The 18,639-nt window shown below is 55.4% G+C and overlaps 2 protein-coding genes across 2 annotated transcripts; one reads left to right on the forward strand and one right to left on the reverse strand.

Moving 5' to 3' along the window:
- The first annotated feature begins 335 nt into the window (after positions 1-335).
- Positions 336-3,154, forward strand: PPIE (peptidylprolyl isomerase E). Its single transcript, XM_066204324.1, has 10 exons — positions 336-400; positions 477-575; positions 680-723; positions 1,036-1,062; positions 1,240-1,321; positions 1,414-1,514; positions 1,631-1,754; positions 1,842-2,027; positions 2,572-2,714; positions 2,811-3,154. Exons 1-10 carry the CDS (start codon positions 370-372, stop codon positions 2,877-2,879), a joined length of 906 nt encoding a protein of 301 aa, XP_066060421.1. The 5' UTR covers positions 336-369; the 3' UTR covers positions 2,880-3,154.
- Positions 3,155-4,380: 1,226 nt separating this feature from the next.
- LOC136301354 (bone morphogenetic protein 8B-like) lies at positions 4,381-16,811 on the reverse strand. Its single transcript, XM_066204323.1, has 7 exons — positions 16,301-16,811; positions 10,316-10,508; positions 9,105-9,253; positions 8,356-8,550; positions 7,683-7,762; positions 7,223-7,333; positions 4,381-5,551 (listed from the first exon to the last, which is right to left on the reverse strand). The coding sequence occupies exons 1-7, from the start codon at positions 16,713-16,715 to the stop codon at positions 5,402-5,404; spliced, it is 1,293 nt and encodes a 430-aa protein (XP_066060420.1). The 5' UTR covers positions 16,716-16,811; the 3' UTR covers positions 4,381-5,401.
- Between the last annotated feature and the right edge of the window lie 1,828 nt (positions 16,812-18,639).

The raw sequence follows: 18,639 nt of genomic DNA on the forward strand, positions 1-18,639 counted from the left end.
AGACAATTCTAAGACGTTCCCTCCTAAAACACCACCTCTGTCAAGCCTACGGAACACCAGAAAAGGGCAGGTACGGTGCTTTGGAAAAGCCTGGGATGGGGTGGAAGGAGCTTGCCCAGGGTGCAGAGGGGCTTTGACGGGTTCCCTCTCTCATAAAGGCGAGCCGGGGTGGGAAGGAGCGTGCCCGGGGTGCAGAACTGACGGATTCTCTCTCCCACAAACGCGAATTGGGGTGTAAGGAGCGTGCCTGGGGCGCAGAACCCTGCCGCATCCTCTCCGTGCCGGCGCGGCCCCGGCCGAGGGCGGAGCGATGTCGCCGTTCCGGGGCGGGCCGAGCCGGGCCGAGCCGTTCCGGGGGACCGGGGCACGATGGCGGCCACCAAGAGGGTGCTGTACGTGGGTGAGTGGCCGGGCTGGGGGTCCCCCGAGGGGCCGGGGCCGCCGGCGGTGCCCGGTGACCGCTGACCGCCCCGCAGGCGGGCTGGCCGAGGAGGTGGACGAGAAAGTGCTGCACGCCGCCTTCATCCCCTTCGGAGACATCACCGACATCCAGATCCCGCTGGATTACGAGACCGGTGCGTGCCTGGAGGGGCTGGAGCATCCCCGGGGTGCGGTTTTTCCCGGGATGGGAACCGGTGTGTCCGTGCTGCCCCTGAACCCTTCGCTTCCTTCCCTCCAGAAAAGCACCGGGGATTCGCCTTCGTGGAGTTCGAGCTGGCAGAGGTGAGGAGCCAGCTTGTGCCATTTGGGGTTTTTGCTCCCCTTGGGGTTTTGGGATGGATCCTCCTCCTGCTGGAGAATTCTGTGAAACCGTGTGCTGTCTCACCAACTCTCTGCTCTTCCAAGTTCCCACTTTTCCCGTTTTCTCTTGGGCTGAAGTTCCCACTTCTCTTGTTTCCAACCCGAACTGCTCCCCTGCCACCATCCCTGGGTGGGTTTCTTGGTTTCACGGCCACCACGGGCTGTCATATATTTGCCCTCTTTATCACCTGCCCTGACCTTGTTAATAATGATTTTATTTTGATTCTTCGGCAGGATGCAGCAGCAGCTATTGACAACATGGTATGGGCCCTGCTCCCACTCCTGTTCCCTGTTCCATGGGGATGTGTGGCTTTGCTGCCCTGTGGGCTACAGAGAGAGCACAGGCTCTGTCCTCTGAGCTCTGCAGGGCTTTGGGGGCCACGGTGGTTTTATACTTTTTGGTGGGCTTTGTTGTGCTTTTTTTTCCCCCCTCTGTAGAACGAGTCAGAGCTCTTTGGCAGGACAATCCGTGTGAACCTGGCCAAACCCATGAGGATTAAAGAAGGATCATCCAGGCCTGGTGAGTTTGGAACGTCCCTGGGGATGCTCAGAGCTCTGTGCGTAAGCTGCGGGTCAATTCTTGTGCTCTGACCTTTCCTTTTGTGGCCACAGTCTGGTCAGATGATGAGTGGCTGAAGAAGTTTTCAGGGAAGACTTTGGAGGAGAACAAGGAGGAGGGAGGAGCAGAGGCCCCCAAAGCAGAGGCACAAGAGGTAGGAAAAAACAACCGGATCCCCGTTATCCCAAAAGATGAGAACGTAAAGCTGGAGGCAGAGCAGCGAAACGTCACCACAGCTTTGCTTTTCTTTTCTTTCCTTTTCCTGCCCAGGACGAGCCTCCTGCCAAGAAATCCCGGGTCAACCCCCAGGTTTACATGGACATCAAGATCGGGAACAAGCCGGCGGGGCGGCTGCGCATCCTGCTGCGCTCCGACGTGGTGCCCATGACTGCAGGTGAGGAGAAGGCTCAGCCTCCCCTCCCGCTGCCTCCCGGCGTGGCCCAGCTCTCACCTGCCTCCCCTTTGCCCGCCCCTCACACAGAGAATTTCCGCTGCCTCTGCACCCACGAGAAAGGGTTTGGCTTCAAAGGCAGCAGCTTCCACCGCGTCATCCCTCAGTTCATGTGCCAGGCCGGGGACTTCACCAACCACAACGGCACCGGCGGGAAATCCATCTACGGGAAGAAGTTTGATGATGAGAACTTCATCCTCAAGCACACGGGGCCAGGTAAAGCCATCTGCAGGCAGGGATTGGAGAAAAAAAAATGGCTCTGCAGCGTCTGGGGACCGCATTTGGGCTGTTTTGGCCGTGTTGATAGCAGCAGTCCCTGAATTATAATTGTAATTATTATAATCTACATTGGCCAGATTCTTCTGCCACATTCATACCCTCGTGTTTCGCCAAGCAGAAATGCATCGTTCCCTCTCCATCCACTTTGTTTGCAGTGTTACATAAAGGAAAACCAATTTCAAAGCTGCTTCTCCTGCTTGATTTTAAACGAGGAATGTCACAGCATGACTGTGAAAAGCAGGAGCAAGCAAGCAGGTTTATCTCCATACAAACAGCTTTGCTGGGCCTGCAGCTAAAAATAGCTGAGCATCTTTCCCACTCGCAAGTGTTTCTCAGCATCATTGATTTGCAGAAGTTTCTGTGGGTTTTGCTACCCAGGAGCTCCCCTGAATCCGGCAGCGTTCTGTGGGACGTGGGCATGGGGCTGGGCTGAAGCAGCAGCTCCTGTGCTCAGCCAGAACTGTGCTCTCTCTGATCCCAGGGATGGTGTCCATGGCAAACTCGGGCCCCAACACCAACGGCTCCCAGTTCTTCATCACCTGTGACAAGACAGACTGGCTGGACGGGAAGCACGTGGTGTTCGGGGAGGTGACGGAGGGCATGGATGTGGTGCGGGAGATCGAGGTAGGTGAGGGCACGGCGGGCTGCTGGGGGCAGAGCCCGCTTCCTTCCTGCCCTGAGGATCCATGCCTGGAATTCCTGCTGCTCTTTTTCTCCAAGGCTCAGGGCACCAAGGATGGGAAGCCGAAGCAGAAGGTGATCATCTCGGACTGCGGGGAGTGCCCGTGAGCTCTCGGCGCTTGGAGGGGTTGGATGGGGGGAAACCTGGACTGGAGGGACAGGGAAGCAGCAGGGATGGGACACCCCAGGGACTCCCCAGCACATCCTGCAGCTTCCATGGGAATTCCCCTCCAAAGGTTCCTGTGGGCAGGATTTATCCTTCCTGGGGTAAATCACTTCCCAGCCTGCGTTGTCTGAGCGGGGCTGGGCTGGTTCTGCTGCCGTGTTCTGGAAAAAAAAATTTATGTTTGGTGAAAATAAAAGCTAGTTTTGAAAATAGTGAGGGCCTGGCTGCTGAATTCCCTCTGTGGGAGGCTGGTCTTTGAGCAAAGATGCTTTTTTTTTTCTTTCTTTCTTTTTTAAATCTTTGCCCTCATCTTCATTAATCCCATGCCTAAATCCTGGCTCCAGGGGTAGCTGTGCCAGGGAAAGAAGAGCAGAGCTGAACCTCTCGTGTTTGCTCCTCAGGAACGTCTTGTGGAGGTATTTTTGGCTTTGTAGTGTCCTTTTCCAGCAGCAGAGGGAGGCAGGTCCCTGGGATGTGTAAGAACATGGTCAGGACGAGGAACACCAGGAAATGAGGGAGCCCTTTGGGTGATGAAGAAAAAAAACCCAAACAACCCAGTGATGAGGCTCTAGGAAGGGATTTCCAGACTCCAGAGTGGGATAAACCACATGGATTTATAGTTCCTGTGGTGGGCAGCCCTGGCTTTGCACTTAAAGGTGACCAGGAAGTGATGGATTTGGGATCTCCTGTGAAATTATGGAAGGGATGTTTGGTTCTGAGCTTGGCAGGAGGGGTGAGGCTGCTGAGGCGGAGAGGAGGATCTGATGTTCGGATTTTGGGGATGTTTGGAAGTTCTTGTGCCACTGGAGATTTGGGGTTTGCCCAGCCCTTCACAAGTCAGGGGTGCTTTTTTTTCACTTGCTGGTTTCCTAGGGTGGCTGGGGCTTGTGCATTGTCCTGAAACTGGGACAAGGTGAGCTGCAAGGCCGTGGTTCCTGACAGACAAACCAGCCCGGCTTTCCCCTTCCCTGCTCCCTCCTTTTTGTTTAAATCCCAAATTCAGCCAGACCCGAGGGGGAGAGTCCAGGCACCAAATCCCATGGAGCCAGGATTGCATCCCGAGCTGGATTTCGTGTGGAATTAGAGGCCCAGATGAGCAAGACCTTTTTTCCTTGGGAAGCTGGGCACTGACACGGAGCAAATCTTTCTCGTTTTGGTGGGGTTGTTGGGATTTTTCCCCGACTGTGCCAGGTTCTTTTCCTTGTCTGTTGATGTAAGGTTCCCCAGGTAGGCCAGCTGAGAACCAGACCCTTTTCCTTTTAAAACCAGAGCAAATAAATAATTGAATTGTGCAAATAGGCTGCCTGGGACTGGTGTGCTCACAGCCCCGGTGGGAGCCCACGGGATGGGCACAGCCTGACCTAAAACTCACATCAGGGCTCATTTTCAAGCAAATAGGTACAATTTTAGATGATTCTGAGTGTTTTTTTTCATTGCGAAATGTCCTCTGAACAGAGCCCTGTTGTGCTGTGACATTAAAAAACAAAGAGCAAGAGAAACTCCGTGTTTACTTTCCAAACTTTGCGTTTATTTTATAACAGTGCTGTAGCTCAATATGGATATTTTCTTTTTGTTTTTTCTTTTTTTTCTTTTTTTTTCCCCAACTGGCTGAGTTTGGTGAACTTTGGGTAAACAGGAGGGGTTTAGTCAGCCAGCTGCTTAATTGGCTGATGATATTTTCATTAAGGGAATTAAAAGCACTTTGGGTAGAGGTGGGTTAGTGGAGAAATACACAGCTAGAAACAGCTCTGTTCCCAGATCAACCTGGATGCTGCTGCCTCCAGCACAGGGAAAACAAATCAGCCACAGACAAAACAGAATCAGCCAAAAATCCTCTCTTTCCTATATATATATATATATATATATGTTTGTATATATCTGTGTCTCATCAAGCAGGATAAGAGAAAGGAAGTTTTGTATTATTTACATCCGCTTCTAGAAATGGGCGGGAGGGCTTTACTTTTGGTTTTTATTATTATTATTAATTATTAATGGTTTTGCTCTGATGCAGCCCACAAAGCTCCTCTTCCATGCATGGAGCAGAAACCCAGGGGTCACATTGGTCTGGTGGCAATGGGAGGGGACACTGAGGGATGGGACATCCAGGGGTGGGAATGGCACACTCAGGGATGGGAGTGGGACACTCAGGGATGGGAATGGGACATCTGGGGGTCGGAATGGGACACTCAGGGATGGGAATGGGACACCCGGGGGTGGGAATGGGACACCCAGGGGTGGGAATGGGACATCCGGGGGTCGGAATGGGACACTCAGGGATGGGAATGGGACACCCAGGGGTGAGAATGGCACACTCAGGGATGGGAATGGGACACCCGGGGGTGGGAATGGGACACCCAGGGGTGGGAATGGGACACTCAGGGATGGGAATGGGACACTCAGGGGTGGGAATGGGACACTCAGGGATGGGAATGGGACACTCAGGGGTGGGAATGGGACCTGTCCATCAGTGGCAGCCGCAGGATTTCACCACCATGTTCCGATGCTTCTTGAGGATGACGTTGTTGTTGCTGTCGTAGTAGAGGACAGAGGTGGCACTGAGCTTGGTGGGGGCACAGCACGCCTTGGGCACGGCCTCAGGCTTCATCAGGTGGACCTGGGGGCGATGGATGGAGCCCGTCTGAGCCAGCAAACGTGGCTCCAGGCAACAGAAAAAGCGTCAAACCAACCGAAAAACCCCACGGTGAATGGGGGGATTATTTCCATCCTTTTGCAAAAATATTTATTCTAAACTCCAGGCAGTCCCTGCTGCGGTTTATATTGGATCAGGGCTGGCAGCACTGCGTGGGCCAGGCAGCCCCTTCATTAATTTGGGATTTCAGGGCCCTTTTACTCACAAAAATAGACAAATTACTTTAAAAAAAAAAACCAACATAAATCAGCACAGCGCGGGTCAGGCTCCGGCGCGGGCGGGGGGGGCGCTGGGTGTTGTTCCAACAGAGCTTCTCCACCCCAAGCTTCAAACCTAAAATCCACACCACCTCTGTGAACGCGACCCCGCTCTCGGATCGTTTTCCCCTGCTGGGGACACGCTTTCTCCCGGTGTTTTCCCGCAGGGAGCAGCCGGAGGGAGGCCGGCAGGACGCGCGGCTGCCCCGACATGTGCGATTAATTTACGGCAAGGGCAGCCGAGCTCTCCCAGCTCGGAAGTCCGGTGTTTTTGCTGTCCAAACCCTGCTATTTGCAGCTCAGGCTGGGGGCTGGCACGGCTCCGCAGCCGCCTTTGCCCTGGCGCTTCCCAGAAGAGCCGGATCCAGGTGATTCACATCCTGCCCGAGCGGCTCCGCTTTTGGGAACAGCGCTGGGTTTGGGGGTGATGGGTGGGTGTAAGGGGGGGGGAAAAAAAAAGGGCCCCTCCCTGCAGCTGCCAGGATGGTTCTCAGCCCCCGGATGGGCCCTGGAAGCTTCGTTAATGTCCAAATTAAACCCCGCCAGGCGACACCTTCAAAGGCTGGGCCGAGGGCTCGGCGCTCCCTGTAATTAACCGCGAGCACCGGAGCCGGGGTGGCTCTGCCATTGGGAAACCAAACACTCACAGGGCAGGAAATTCCAGAAATTAAAGCGCTGGCTGGGATGTGGGGTGGGTTTGGGAAGAAAAAAACAAAACAAAACAAAACCCAACAAAAAACCCCAAGGCGTTGAAGACTTTCTTGCTGGGAATATGCTGAGCCCAACGTTTGGGTGCCGGGGCTGTGGATAAACCCTTGGAAACAGCGGGAGAGGAGGATGCAGGGATGACACGGAGCCTTTTTTGGGAAGAGAAGGGGGGGTCTGGTGTGCTCAGGGTTTGTCCGTGCTCCCCAAGGGACAGGGACCATAACCTGTCAGAAATCATCAGTTTCTGCCCCGGCTGCTGTGAAACTGGAGCAGGATCAGAAACTCAAGAGGCGAGGGAGCCCTGGAATTTCAAAATCCAGAGGATGAGGATGAGGGACAGAGCTTTGTGCCCTCACTCTGGGTCTCTCCTCGAAACGCTTTGAAATTCCATATTGGAACCTCCCGTGAGCCTGTGGTGGGGGCCAGCCTGTGAGCACTCATCCAGATGTGTGAGCACCCATCCAGATGTGCAGGTACCCATCCAGAGGGGCGTGATGTGCATTCACCCACTAATTTTTTGCTTCATTCGGGAGCCCAACTGCACCATCCCACCTAAACGCCCTCAAACCCAGCCCTGCTCATCCCAAAATCCCAGCTCTTCCTCAGGACCTGCCCGGCTCTGACTGCCCCCCAAGACCCCAAGAATGTCCCCCCCAGGGCCTGCACTGACCAGGGACTGCAGGATGGCGTGGTTGGTGGCGTTCATGCAGGAGTCCAGCGGGAATGCACACTCCCCCTCGCAGTAGTAGGCTGAGTATCCCTGCGGAGCAATCACCCAGTCCTGCAAAAAAAGAAAAAAAAATAAAAGGGGATTACATGGTGGGCTTCACCCTTCTGTGCCCCCTCATCCATTCCCCACCTGTATAAACTACTCAGCCACCTCCTCCCCACGTGGCTGTGCCAGCAGCAAGGGTTTATTTGGATTTTTTGGACCGAGCCGTGAGTTGTTCGGGGTCCCCGGTGGGGTCTGGGGTTGTGGCAGTTCATGTTTGCCTTCCCAGCTCCCGGCATGGTTCCATGGGCAGGAGAATCCAGCCTGGGAGGGAGCCCAGGGTGGGGGAATGGAATGATGGGGGTTTCTTTTTTTTTTTTTTTTTTTTGGTCATTTACTTCTCCCAGCAGACAAGTACCAGCCAGCCGAGGTCCTGGAAGCTGACGTAGAGCTCGTGGCGTCGGCAGACCTGCCGCCCATCTGCGGTGTGGACATCATCTGTGGGAAAAGGGGAAAAATTCAGGCCTGAAATCCCCCATCCCACCCTTCCCCTGCAGTCACACCCCCTCAGAGGTTGGATGTAGCCCCCGGGATTGGGATTAGCCCTGGGGAGCCAAAGGAGAGGGGCCTTCGTTGCTGCACAAAGGGAAAAGCAGCTCCGGACTGGCCTGTAAATTAATATTCCAAAATCGGGGTGAAGGAATTCAGCCTTGGAAGGGCTGTACCCCATCTTTGCTCACTTTGAGGGTTTCCCAAAGTCAGTGGTTTCAGGGCCCTCCTGCTGTCCCCTCCTGCCTGAGCTGTCTGGAGCTGTGACACCTTCCCAAGCCTCCGAGGCCAAGGGCAATGAGGCAAAAATTCCAATATTCAGTAATCCTGACACGCTCACAAAAACACCATTTCCTTGAGGGCATCCAACCCAAACCCTCCCCGCGCCTCCCGAACTGCAAAAAACCTCCAATCCAAAAACCTCAGGACTTTTTTGCTCTGTTTCCCTGGGGCCAAAAATCGGGATTTCACGGCGCTGACAAGCACAGCCCCGTGTTTTCCATAGGGAATCCCTCCTCCTCCTCCTCCAGAAAACACCTTACCGAAAATCCCCGGCAGCTTGTTCGGGTGGGGAAGGTCGTTGGATTTCTTGGGTTGTCGCCTCCTCGGGGGTTTGGCCGCTCGTGGGATACGGGAAGGGCTGGGGCTGGCCCGGAAAAATGTCACCATGAAAGGCTGCTTGGAGCGGGGTCCCCGGCGCCCCAGGAGCCCGGCCGAGCCCGGATCGACGCTGTGCCCTGCAGGGACAGGACCACAGGTGGGTTTGTCCTCAGACAGAACTCGTTTGGTTAAAGCAGAGATTTAAAAATACGGGAAATTTGCGTCGGGAGCTGCGGTTTCGGCATCCCAAGGAGCCCCCCCGTGAGGATCCTGTTCCAGCACAAAATGGTCACAAGGGGCTGTTTGAGGGTTAAAATCGATTTTTCCCCTTCACCAGCCAGGAACTCCTGGCTGGGATTCCTCCTCCCGTGGAAGAGGAGCTGCTCTTTGTGTGCCCTCCCACCTGGGAAAGGCACTGCTGGAGCATGTTTAATCCCGTGGGGAAAAGAGGGTTAATCCTCTGCCACACACACAGAGGATCCCTCCAGGTAAGGAGTTCATTAAGTATTAATGAGGTTAATTACAGTCCATGCCATCAGAACCTGTGAACCCAGAGTGCTGGCACTCATCACAGCTGGAAACTGAAAATTTCAGTGAGATCAAACCCCACCATCACATCCCACAGCACCAAGAGGGCTCCAGTTCCTGGGAATTTGGCCCCAAACGCTGCAGGGAGGTTGGGAAGACTCACCATCCTCAGTCTCCACATAGAGCCTCAGGCCCAGGCTGTGTTTCTGATCCACTGACCAGTGGTTGCTGGCGGCCGTGACGTCAAACACCAGCCAGCCCTCTGTCCCAGCACGCAGGTCCTGCACATCCAGCAGGAACAGGTCAGATTCCCTGCAGGAACAGAGGGGGGAACAGGAGCAGCTGAGTAACAGCACCCAAAGGGCTGCAGCAGGAGGGATAATTCATGGAAATGAGTCCTCGGAGCTGTGTCCGGACAGATCCCGGCTCTCGGTGCCACCGGCTGTGCCGGTCACCATGGGGGTGTCCTGGCAGCTGCCCTGGGAAAAGCTCCCTCCCCTCCCAGGTGGAAGTGCCAGGGCGTGGCACGGCCCTGTGGGAAAGTGTGGGAGCAGCCGGACACGGCGGTGCCGCTCCGGGTGGGGAGGGAAGGGAAAGCCGGGAGCTGGTCCCCGTAGCTGCCTCCATCCTCACCCTCTTCATCCCAGTTCCCGTCCCCATCGTCTTCATTTCCGTCCCCATCACCCCATTCCCATCCCCATTTCCCTTCTTCTTCTGTTCCATTCCCATTCCCGTCTTCATTCCTGTACCCACACCCATCATCTCCATCCCCATCATCTTTATTCCCTTACCCACATTTTCATTCCCACTCCTATTCTCTTTCCCATTCCCATCATCTTCATTCCTATTCCCATTTTCATAACCCGATCCCCATCAACCTTGTTCCCATTCCCACCTTCTTCCTCCTCGTCCCCGTCCCCTGCATTCTCACCCCTATCCTCATCATTTTCATTTCCATCCCCATCACCCCATTCCCACCTCTATTCCCTTCTTCTTCAGTTCCTTTTCCATTCCCTTCACCTGCATTCCCAATCCCATCATCCTCATCCCCATCCCCCTCAATTCTCACCCCCATTCCCATCATCTTCATCCCCATTTTCATTCCTGTACCTATCCCCATCAACCTTGCTTCCATTCCCGTTTTCTTCATTCCCTTACCCACTCCCCTTTCCCATCCCCATCATCTTCATTCCCATCCCCTTCCCATCTTAATTCCCACACCTTTCCCCATCACCTTCATCCCGACCCCCATTCCCGTCTCCTTCACCCCGATCTCATCCCTATCACCCCACACCCCTCTCCTTCACCCCATACCCATTCCCACCGCCCTCACCCTCATTCCCAGCGCCCTTCCCGCCGTTCCCAGCCCCTCACCTGTTGGAATGCTGGGCAGCCACCTCGTAGATGCTGACGTGGAGGGAGCTGTTGGCGTGGCTGGGGACGCCCCGGGATTTGTAGATGCGGAACTCGGCGGCCGTCACGGCCTCTCCCGCCGGCACCTGGGTCAGGTCGAACCTGAACTCCTTCCAGTAGGGCTTGGGTGAGAACAGGTCCCTGTCCTGCTCCACTGCGGAGCGAGAAGGGTCAGGGATGGCTGATCCAAGCCTGGAACCTCCCCACTGAGTCGCCCCAAATGGAATTTTGGGGACAAACCCCAAAACCCCGTTTGGGTTCTGAGCCGCTCGCCCTTGGCTGGGAATTCCCGTCTCCTCAGAGTTTGGATCTGGGTGCAGCCTCCCCTTATTTCTGCAATTCGTTTTGCTGTAAACCCATCAGCTTCCCTTCCCAGTCCCTGCATTTCTTATTAATTAAAATAATTATTAAAATAATTAAATTATTATTCACTATTAAAATAATTTAAATTAAATTTAAAAGCACAAACGCTGGCCATGGGAGGAGCACAGAGAATGTGCCATGCTTTAGGGGCTGCAGCATTTTCTGCTTCACCAAAAGGTGAAAAAAAAACACAAAAAATTGGAGGTTCAGGGGGTCAGCAGGACCGTCTGGAGCAGAAATTGGCGTTTTCCAAACTTTTCTTGCAGCAGACAAGCCCAGGACCATCACTGGATACCACAGGTCCAACAAGTAAATATTTGTCCACAAGGAAAAATTTATCCACAAGTGAAGATTTTCAACCTGTGTTTCTTGGGGATTATCGGGTCACTCCCTTTTTCCTGAAAACACCTTATTTCTCCATCACCCAGGGACGGGAAAATCCGATTTTATTTTGTTCATCCCTAAAGAATAAACCTTCCTTCCTCTACGGTAATGCAGCCCCCACAGTTTTGCTAATGTGCAATTATTTGCTTCAAATTATTCTTTAAAAATACCCCAATCTTCCTAGGCTGAGCGTAATTAAAGTTTGCAATAAAATATGATTCAATGTGACTAAAGCTTCTCCTGCTTCGGGCTCAAAAGCAACCTAACCAATTCGACCTGGCCCTCACTTTTAAAACTGAAACAAACAAATCATTACCTAAATCAAAAGTAAACGTTTTAAATGCCTTTTTTTTTTTTTTTTAACCAATTCCAAGGGGGGAAGCATTCCAAATTTAACCCACCCTGAGCTTGCCATTCCCATTTACACAGAGGGAACAGCGCATCCCTCCAAAGCCAACACCGAGATTTTACTTATCTATCCACAAGTCTTCTTCATATTTTTTCCTTCCCCCCCCCCCTTTTTTTTTCCTTTTTTTTTTTCAAATCCCACATTCCCTCCAGCTTCTGGCCTCACCACAAACTTTTTTTTTTTTTTTTGTGTGTGTGTGTGTGTTATAAAAAAAGCCCGGGGCCAGGCGGGCAGGGCGGATGCGGAGAGCGCTTCCTGCTCCGGCGGGGCGGCTGCCAGCTGCAGCAGGAGGATGCTGAAGGGACCCGACCCAACCCCTGTCCCCTCCTGGGGGGGACACAGAGCCCCCCAAACCCTCCGCAGCCCCTCAGGCTCGTCCCTCTTTTCCGTTTCTTCCACCACCCCATTGTGGGTTGGTTTTATTCTCCTGGATTATTGGTGGTGCCGAAGCTGCCGAGGCCTCGCGGCGCTCACAAAATCCTTAAATTGCCCCCAAAACGCCAGCAGAGGAGTCACCTCCGCTTTTTTAACCCCCAGTGGGTGTCCCACGGTCGGTCCAGGGGACGCTCAGGTACACAGTGGTGTCCCCTTGGGTGTTTGTGGTCACTTGGGTGACCCCTTTGCTCCAAAATCTTTGGTTGTAGCTGGACCCTCAGCCAGGGGTGGGCAGAGGGATTTTTTTTTTTTTGGCAGAGCCAAGGAGGTCAGAGAGACCCCGCACCAGACCAAAAAAAAAAGGCCAAAAAAGGTGATTTTTGCCGCTAGAGAAGAGTGAAAGCCTGTCCTAAATTTTTAAATGAAAATTTCCTGTCGCTGTGGAGGTGATGGAGGGGTCCAGGGATGAAGCAGAGGAGGGAATTTGGTGGGAAGGCAGCCCAGGGACACCTTGGCAGTAGGAGAAATTCTCAAGGGGCCGCAATTAGCTGAGCTCCTTGGTGAACCAAATAAGATAGATCTGACGGCAATCTGAGTTTGGGATGAAATTCTGGGAGCAACCCCTGAATTCTCCGCTTCTTCAGGGATTAAAAAAAAAAAAAAGAGAACCCCTTTGGAGGGGGAGGACTGAGGGAGAAGCCTCCCCCTCTGTGCCACGACTGGAACACAAACAGCAGCTTGGAGAGGGTTCAACAGCACCGTGCTTGCTGCTAAAATAAAAATTGCTGTGACAAAAACCCCTGCAGTCCCCCCAGAGCAGCCAGTGGGTGCCCCAGCCGAGCCGTGGGTGCTCAGATGCTGCTGGGGGTGTGCTGGAGGTGCCCCCCCGGGCCGGTTTTGGGGAGCCCACGGTGCCTGGGAACCTGCCCCTGATTCGGGTTTGACTCAGCCACACCACCAACCCTCAATTATCTGTGGGCGGATTATCCGGATTGCAGAGGAGACGCACCAAAAAAGCCCAACCCAAGAGCTTTGCTCTCCTTTCCCCCTCTCCTTTGGCATCATCCCCAGGAGCTGCTGCATCTTCCCCCGAAGCTGAGCGTCCTCCCATCACCCCGCAAAAAAATAATCTAAAAATGATTATTCACCGATATAAACGGCCTTGGGGCCGTTCCCCTGCCCAGCTCCATCTCAGCTGAGCCTCCTGGTGTCTCCCAGCCCCTGAGCATTCCCAGATCTCTTCCCAGATCCCACCCTTCCTCCTGCTCCCCAGGTTATTCTTAGCTGCACGTTTTTCGTTGTGCACTTTCTGTGCTTCGCTCGTAATTACCGGCCCTGGCTGCTCCCGATGGGTGCCCACGATCATTTCAGGCACCAAATTAAAAGGAAAATGCCAGGATATTCAACCACATCAAGTGCTCTGGGTCCTAAAATAGGTTTAAAGGAGATGCAGGGAAGATGCTGTTCTTCACTGGCAAGCAGGAAAAAAAAACAAGCTCTGGAGGCTTTCTGAAGTGAGGAGGGATTTTGGAGTTATCCCAACACATCCAGACCCCCAGTTTGCCTCAGGAGGGCTTCCTTCATCCTCCTGGGATGAGCACTGCGAGCTCCAGGACACGGGACACCCCCTTGGCCCCTACACACACCCAGCCGTGTCACAGGTGGAACCCAGGGATTTATTTGGGAAGCTTTTCCCATTACAGAGCACTGACACCCTGGCACAGGCTGCCCGCGGGTGGATGCCCAGAAGGGGAGGCTCAAATGGCTGCAAAATGAAGCCAGGGGTGGGAAAAATCCTGATTTCAGTGGGGGGCCCTGATAAAATCCTGATAATTGTGGGGGGCCGAGGGCGGTGGGTGATGAACTTCCAGCGTGGAGTGGAGCAGCACATCCCAACTCCTAAAGTTCAATCAAAGAGGCTGCCCTGAGCTCCCACCCCACACTTAGGAAGTGTTTTTGCCGAGGTGTCCTGCCTTCCTCTCCAGGGCTCCCTGGATTTTCCAGGGACACGTTTGGCTGTGGGCACAGCTTCATCCAAAAGAGCCGCGGGGGGAGTCCAGCCACGTGGAATCACTGACTGCTCTGGGCTGGAAGGAACCTTAAAGATCATCTAATTCCAACCCCTTGCAGGGACAGCTTCCAATAAATCAGGAGCCGGGAGGGAAAGGGGGGATGAGGGTGCTGTGGTGCCCTGGGGGGCTCGGGAATGCTGTGAGTCCTCACCCCCTTCCCATTCCAAACCTCTCTGCTCCACGATTACACCCTGCCCGTATCCATGACTCACAGCTGAGGAGAAATCCCAAAGCCCATCCTAACCCCAGGTTTACAATCCCAACATCCCGACCCCTCCAGCGAGGGCGCAGAAATAACACAGGTGAGGTTTTATCCTCGCTCTGGGAGGAGAAGAAGGGATGGGATGGGTGGATCCACCATCCCCAAAGGCAGCTGGGGGTGCCCAGTGGGCCTGGCTGCCCCTGACCCCAACCTGGGCCGTGTTTGTGCTCCAGGGAGGTTTGTCATTCCCCCTTCCCAGGAACAAGGTGTGCCCAGGTGGCTGCGAGCAAAGAGGTCCCAATGGGGCACAGGCTTCACCCCATTTGCATGTCCCATCAGGATAATTGTGCAGCTAATTATGTATGCAAATGAGAACTGGCCTTCTCTCACCAAAAAAAAAAAAAATCCCTTATTTAATTAACATGAAGGGGCTGACGAAGCCGCAGAAATCAAAGCCATTCAAATTGAAGGCTGGAGCTGTGTTCCCCAACTTCCCTGGCTACTCCAGGGGCAGTGGGAAGGGCAGCAGTGCCCCTGGACCAGCAGTGGCACCTCCCAGAGGCTCCCCTGAACATCCCACTCTGGTCGCCATCAAACCCGACCCTTTTAAAGCCCATTTTGGCGCTTTGGGCGTTGTCCCAAGCGCTTGAGGGGATTTGGTGCTTCAGTTTTTTTGTCTCCATCCCTCTGGGCTTTCCCAGGATGCTGAGCTCCAGCAGATCCCTCAGGATTCTGGAGGGGAGTTGGGTGCTGGGTGCTGCACCTGTGGGCACCCCAAGCACCTGGGTCTGTCCCTGGGAGACTCCTCACACCCACACGAGGGACAGGGGGTGTAGGAACGAGTAGAGGGCACCTCTACAGCCCCTCCCTCCCCTAAACCTCCTCCCGAGGGTGCAGATCCCTCTCCCTGCTTCCAAATCTCTAAGGAGGGATTCTCCCCGCCCTCAGAGGTTGTGCTTGGGGCACCCAAACACCCCTTGGAGCAACGAGCAGTGGCAGGGAAAAGCTCCATATCCGAGCTCCTGGTCTGCAAATCCCACGGGGCTCAGGCCACCCCAGGTCCTGCTCCGCTCTGGGATAGGGCTCATCTCATCCCGAGTGTTTGTGGCCCCACCGATGCTGGGAACAGCAGGGTGGACGAGCCTCCCTCAGCTCCCCCCTGCTGCAGGACATTCCCCTTCTCCATTTCCCCTTTTTAAACGAGTTTGGGATCCATCCCGGCCACCTTCACCCAACTCCCGTGTCCCTCACAGCTGCTCTCCCCGTTACCGAGCTTAACTTTGGGCAAAAGCGTTTCTTCTTTGAACCAGGACGCCCTGAGAAACCACCGCAGGGCCGAGGGATGCTCGGAGCTGCCGGTACCACAGTCCCGGGCCGGGGGTTGGGGTCGGGGTCAGCTCAGCCCCGTGTGCCCGTCCCGCCGGGCGTTGTCCCCCGGTGTCCCCTCGGTGCAGCCGCCGCCTCCTGGCCGGTCCTGCCCGTCCACTCCCGTCTGGTTTTGTCCCCTCGGTCCCTCCGTGCGCCCCGGTCCCCCACGGTCCTGCCTAAACCTCCTGGATGGTCCCCGTGCGCTCCACAAGCTCCGGTGCGCTCTGATCGTCCCGGTGCTGCCAAAGCCGCCGGAACCGTGCCCGCACATCCCGGTATCCCCTCCCGGGACCCTCGGTGCGCTCTGATCGTCCCGGTGCTGCCAAAGCCGCCGGAACCGTGCCCGCACATCCCGGTATCCCCTCCCGGTACCCTCGGTGAGCTCTGACCGTCCCGGTGCTGCCAAAGCCGCCGGAACCGTGCCCGCACATCCCGGTATCCCCTCCCGGTACCCTCGGTGAGCTCTGACCGTCCCGGTGCTGCCAAAGCCGCCGGAACCGTGCCCGCACATCCCGGTATCCCCTCCCGGGACCCTCGGTGAGCTCTGACCGTCCCGGTGCTGCCAAAGCCGCCGGAACCGTGCCCGCACATCCCGGTATCCCCTCCCGGGACCCTCGGTGTGCTCCGATCGCCCCGGTGCCGCCAAAGCCGCCGGGATCCTCCTGTCGCACGTGCCGGTACTCCCCGGTGCGCTCCGGTCCTCCCGCTGCCCCGCACATCCCGGTGTCCCCCGGTCCTCCCCGACACCCCCGGTGTCCCTCAGGGTTTCTCACCCATGTTGACGAGGCTGACCACGGTGTCTGCGCGGCTCACGACGCTGCCGGGCGGGGGGCTCTGCGTGCTGAGCCCGGTGAGCACCGGGCGCGACACCGCCGCTTCCTCGCCCTCCTCCTCCTCCTCCTCGCCGGCCACGGCGTGGTACAGATCGAGCATGAAGAGCGGCGCGGCGGCTGCGGGAGCTCGGGCAGGGGCTCGGGGCCGGGGCCGGCCGGGCAGCCCCAGCACGGCCAGGATCTCCCGCTGCACGTCCCGCCGCTCGCCGCCGCTCAGCCGCCGCTGCGGGACCCCGGCGGCGTGGAGCCGGCGGCGGAGGACGCTGCCGCTGCCCAGCTGGCACAGCACGGCCGCCACCCAGAGCAGCGCCACGGCCCCACGCCGCCCCCCGCCCGCCCCGCGCCCCGGCCCCATGGCACCGCCGGGACCCCCCGCCCGCCCGCCCGGTGCGGCGCGGCCCCGGCCGGGAGAGGGAAAGGGACGGTCCCTCCAGCGGCACCGCCCCGGCCCTCCCCGCCCGGCGGCTCCGGGGGACGGGGCAGCATCGCTGGGCATGAGAAACGGCAGGCAGCCAAAGCTGTGGAGGCTTCAATTCATGGGAACACATCCCTAAGGATGCTTATCCTCGTGGGCACCCAAAGGTGTGGGCTCCCACCCTCGCTCACGCCCGAAAGCATGGGCAGCCATCCCTAGAGATGCTCCTGCTCGTGGGTGAACAAATCCATGGGAATCCACTCCTAGGGATGCTTACCCCACGGGCACCCACTTGTAAGGAGGGTCACCCTTGTGGGAAACCAAACCCAGGGGCACCCAAATCCCTGAATATCCACACCTGGGGATACTCACCCTTGTGGGAACCTAAACCCAGGGGCACCCAAATCCCTGAATATCCACACCTGGGGATACTCACCCTTGTGGGAACCTAAACCCAGGGGCACCCAAATCCCTGAATATCCACACCTGGGGATACTCACCCTTGTGGGAACCTAAACCCGGGGGCACCCAAATCCCTGAATATCCACACCTGGGGATACTCACCCTTGTGGGAACCTAAACCCGGGGGCACCCAAATCCCTGAATATCCACACCTGGGGATACTCACCCTTGTGGGAACCTAAACCCAGGGGCACCCAAATCCCTGAATATCCACACCTGGGGATACTCACCCTTGTGGGAAACCAAACCCGGGGGCACCCACCCTCACTGGCACCCAAATCCATGAATTTGGGGACACTCAATCCCATGGGCACCCATTCCCAAGGCCACCCAAACTCTTGGACAGCCCCTTGCATCCCTTCCCCTCACAGGCGGCCACTTCCCCACCCCACTGAGCACCCCCACCAGCCTCACCCACCCACCGGGACAATTTCATTTTGGGGCTGGCTGGTTCCCTGCTCCACCCCACAAGAAAACCCTGGTGCAAACACCCCCTGACTTCCCACACGGGACAACCAGCTCCAGCTCATCCTTACAAAGCTAACACTTTGGGAATAAAGTAGGAGGCAAGATTGTTTATTACCGCAAGCAATTTTAATACAAAAATGTGTCTGGTTTTTTATTTTTTTTTTTTTTTAAACAATTTCATTGGTAGAGCTTCAGGTTTTGTTATTTTTTTTTTTTTTTGCCTCAATTTGAAACCAATTGAGAGAATCACACAGCAACACGGTCAGAGCCGGAGAGGAACAATATTTAATAAATACAGGAGCTGTGGAGAGCCCTCGCCCCCGGCCCGTCTCCTGGTCACTTGGTCAGTTGGATTTTTTTTGTTTTGTTTTTTTATTACAAAGAAAAAGGAGCGTACAAAAGCGAGACAGGACTTGCAGCGAGTGTGCTGGTGAGACTCATTTTTCAAGGACAAGCAACTGTGCGTGTAAGTCCAGATTTCTCCTAGGAGCAGAGTTCACATCAATCTCAGCCTGGCTGGAAGTGGAATGACCAGTTAAATAATAAATAGGAAACAAAGAGATGCAGATAAGACAGCGATTGTGTAAGGAACGCCTCGGGGCGGGCTGGTTAAGCCGTCAATCCAGAAGAATCCTTGATTTTGGAGGGCCCCCACCACCTCTAAGGGATGCACCCCAGTGCTCCAGACCTGCAATCCTACCCCGTGCTCTCCCCACCGGTGTGAAGCCCAAACCCCAAACCCTCGGTTTGTTCTTTAAAAACAAAGTTGTCAGGACAGTATTTTCAAGACAGCAAAATTGTCACGGCCTTTGCTGTAGTGTGTGCAAATTTTATTAAAGTCAAACTCCGCTTTCTTCAGGTAAAACCACATAGCTTTAAAAAAAAACGGAAACATAAGCCCCAAGTCCCCTCACCTCATGTTTCTCTGGTTGAG

This window comes from Chamaea fasciata, unplaced genomic scaffold (assembly GCF_029207755.1).
Source record: "Chamaea fasciata isolate MVZ Bird 193981 ecotype frontalis unplaced genomic scaffold, bChaFas1.0.hap1 SCAF_26, whole genome shotgun sequence".
NCBI classification, from domain to species: domain Eukaryota; kingdom Metazoa; phylum Chordata; class Aves; order Passeriformes; family Sylviidae; genus Chamaea; species Chamaea fasciata.

What these genes read in the sequence shown, in the direction of transcription:
- PPIE (XM_066204324.1), top strand. Translation starts at nt 370, where the DNA reads ATGGCGGCCACCAAGAGGGTGCTGTACGTGG. An exon ending in CCAAAGCAGAGGCACAAGAG is followed by an intron (nt 1,515 to 1,630) that starts GTAGGAAAAAAC and finishes TTTCCTGCCCAG; the next exon opens with GACGAGCCTCCTGCCAAGAA. An exon ending in ATGTGGTGCGGGAGATCGAG is followed by an intron (nt 2,715 to 2,810) that starts GTAGGTGAGGGC and finishes TTTTTCTCCAAG; the next exon opens with GCTCAGGGCACCAAGGATGG.
- LOC136301354 (XM_066204323.1), bottom strand. Translation starts at nt 16,715, where the DNA reads ATGGGGCCGGGGCGCGGGGCGGGCGGGGGGCGGCGTGGGGCCGTGGCG. An exon ending in GGTCAGCCTCGTCAACATGG is followed by an intron (nt 10,509 to 16,300) that starts GTGAGAAACCCT and finishes CTCGCTCCGCAG; the next exon opens with TGGAGCAGGACAGGGACCTG. An exon ending in CTATGTGGAGACTGAGGATG is followed by an intron (nt 8,551 to 9,104) that starts GTGAGTCTTCCC and finishes CTGTCCCTGCAG; the next exon opens with GGCACAGCGTCGATCCGGGC.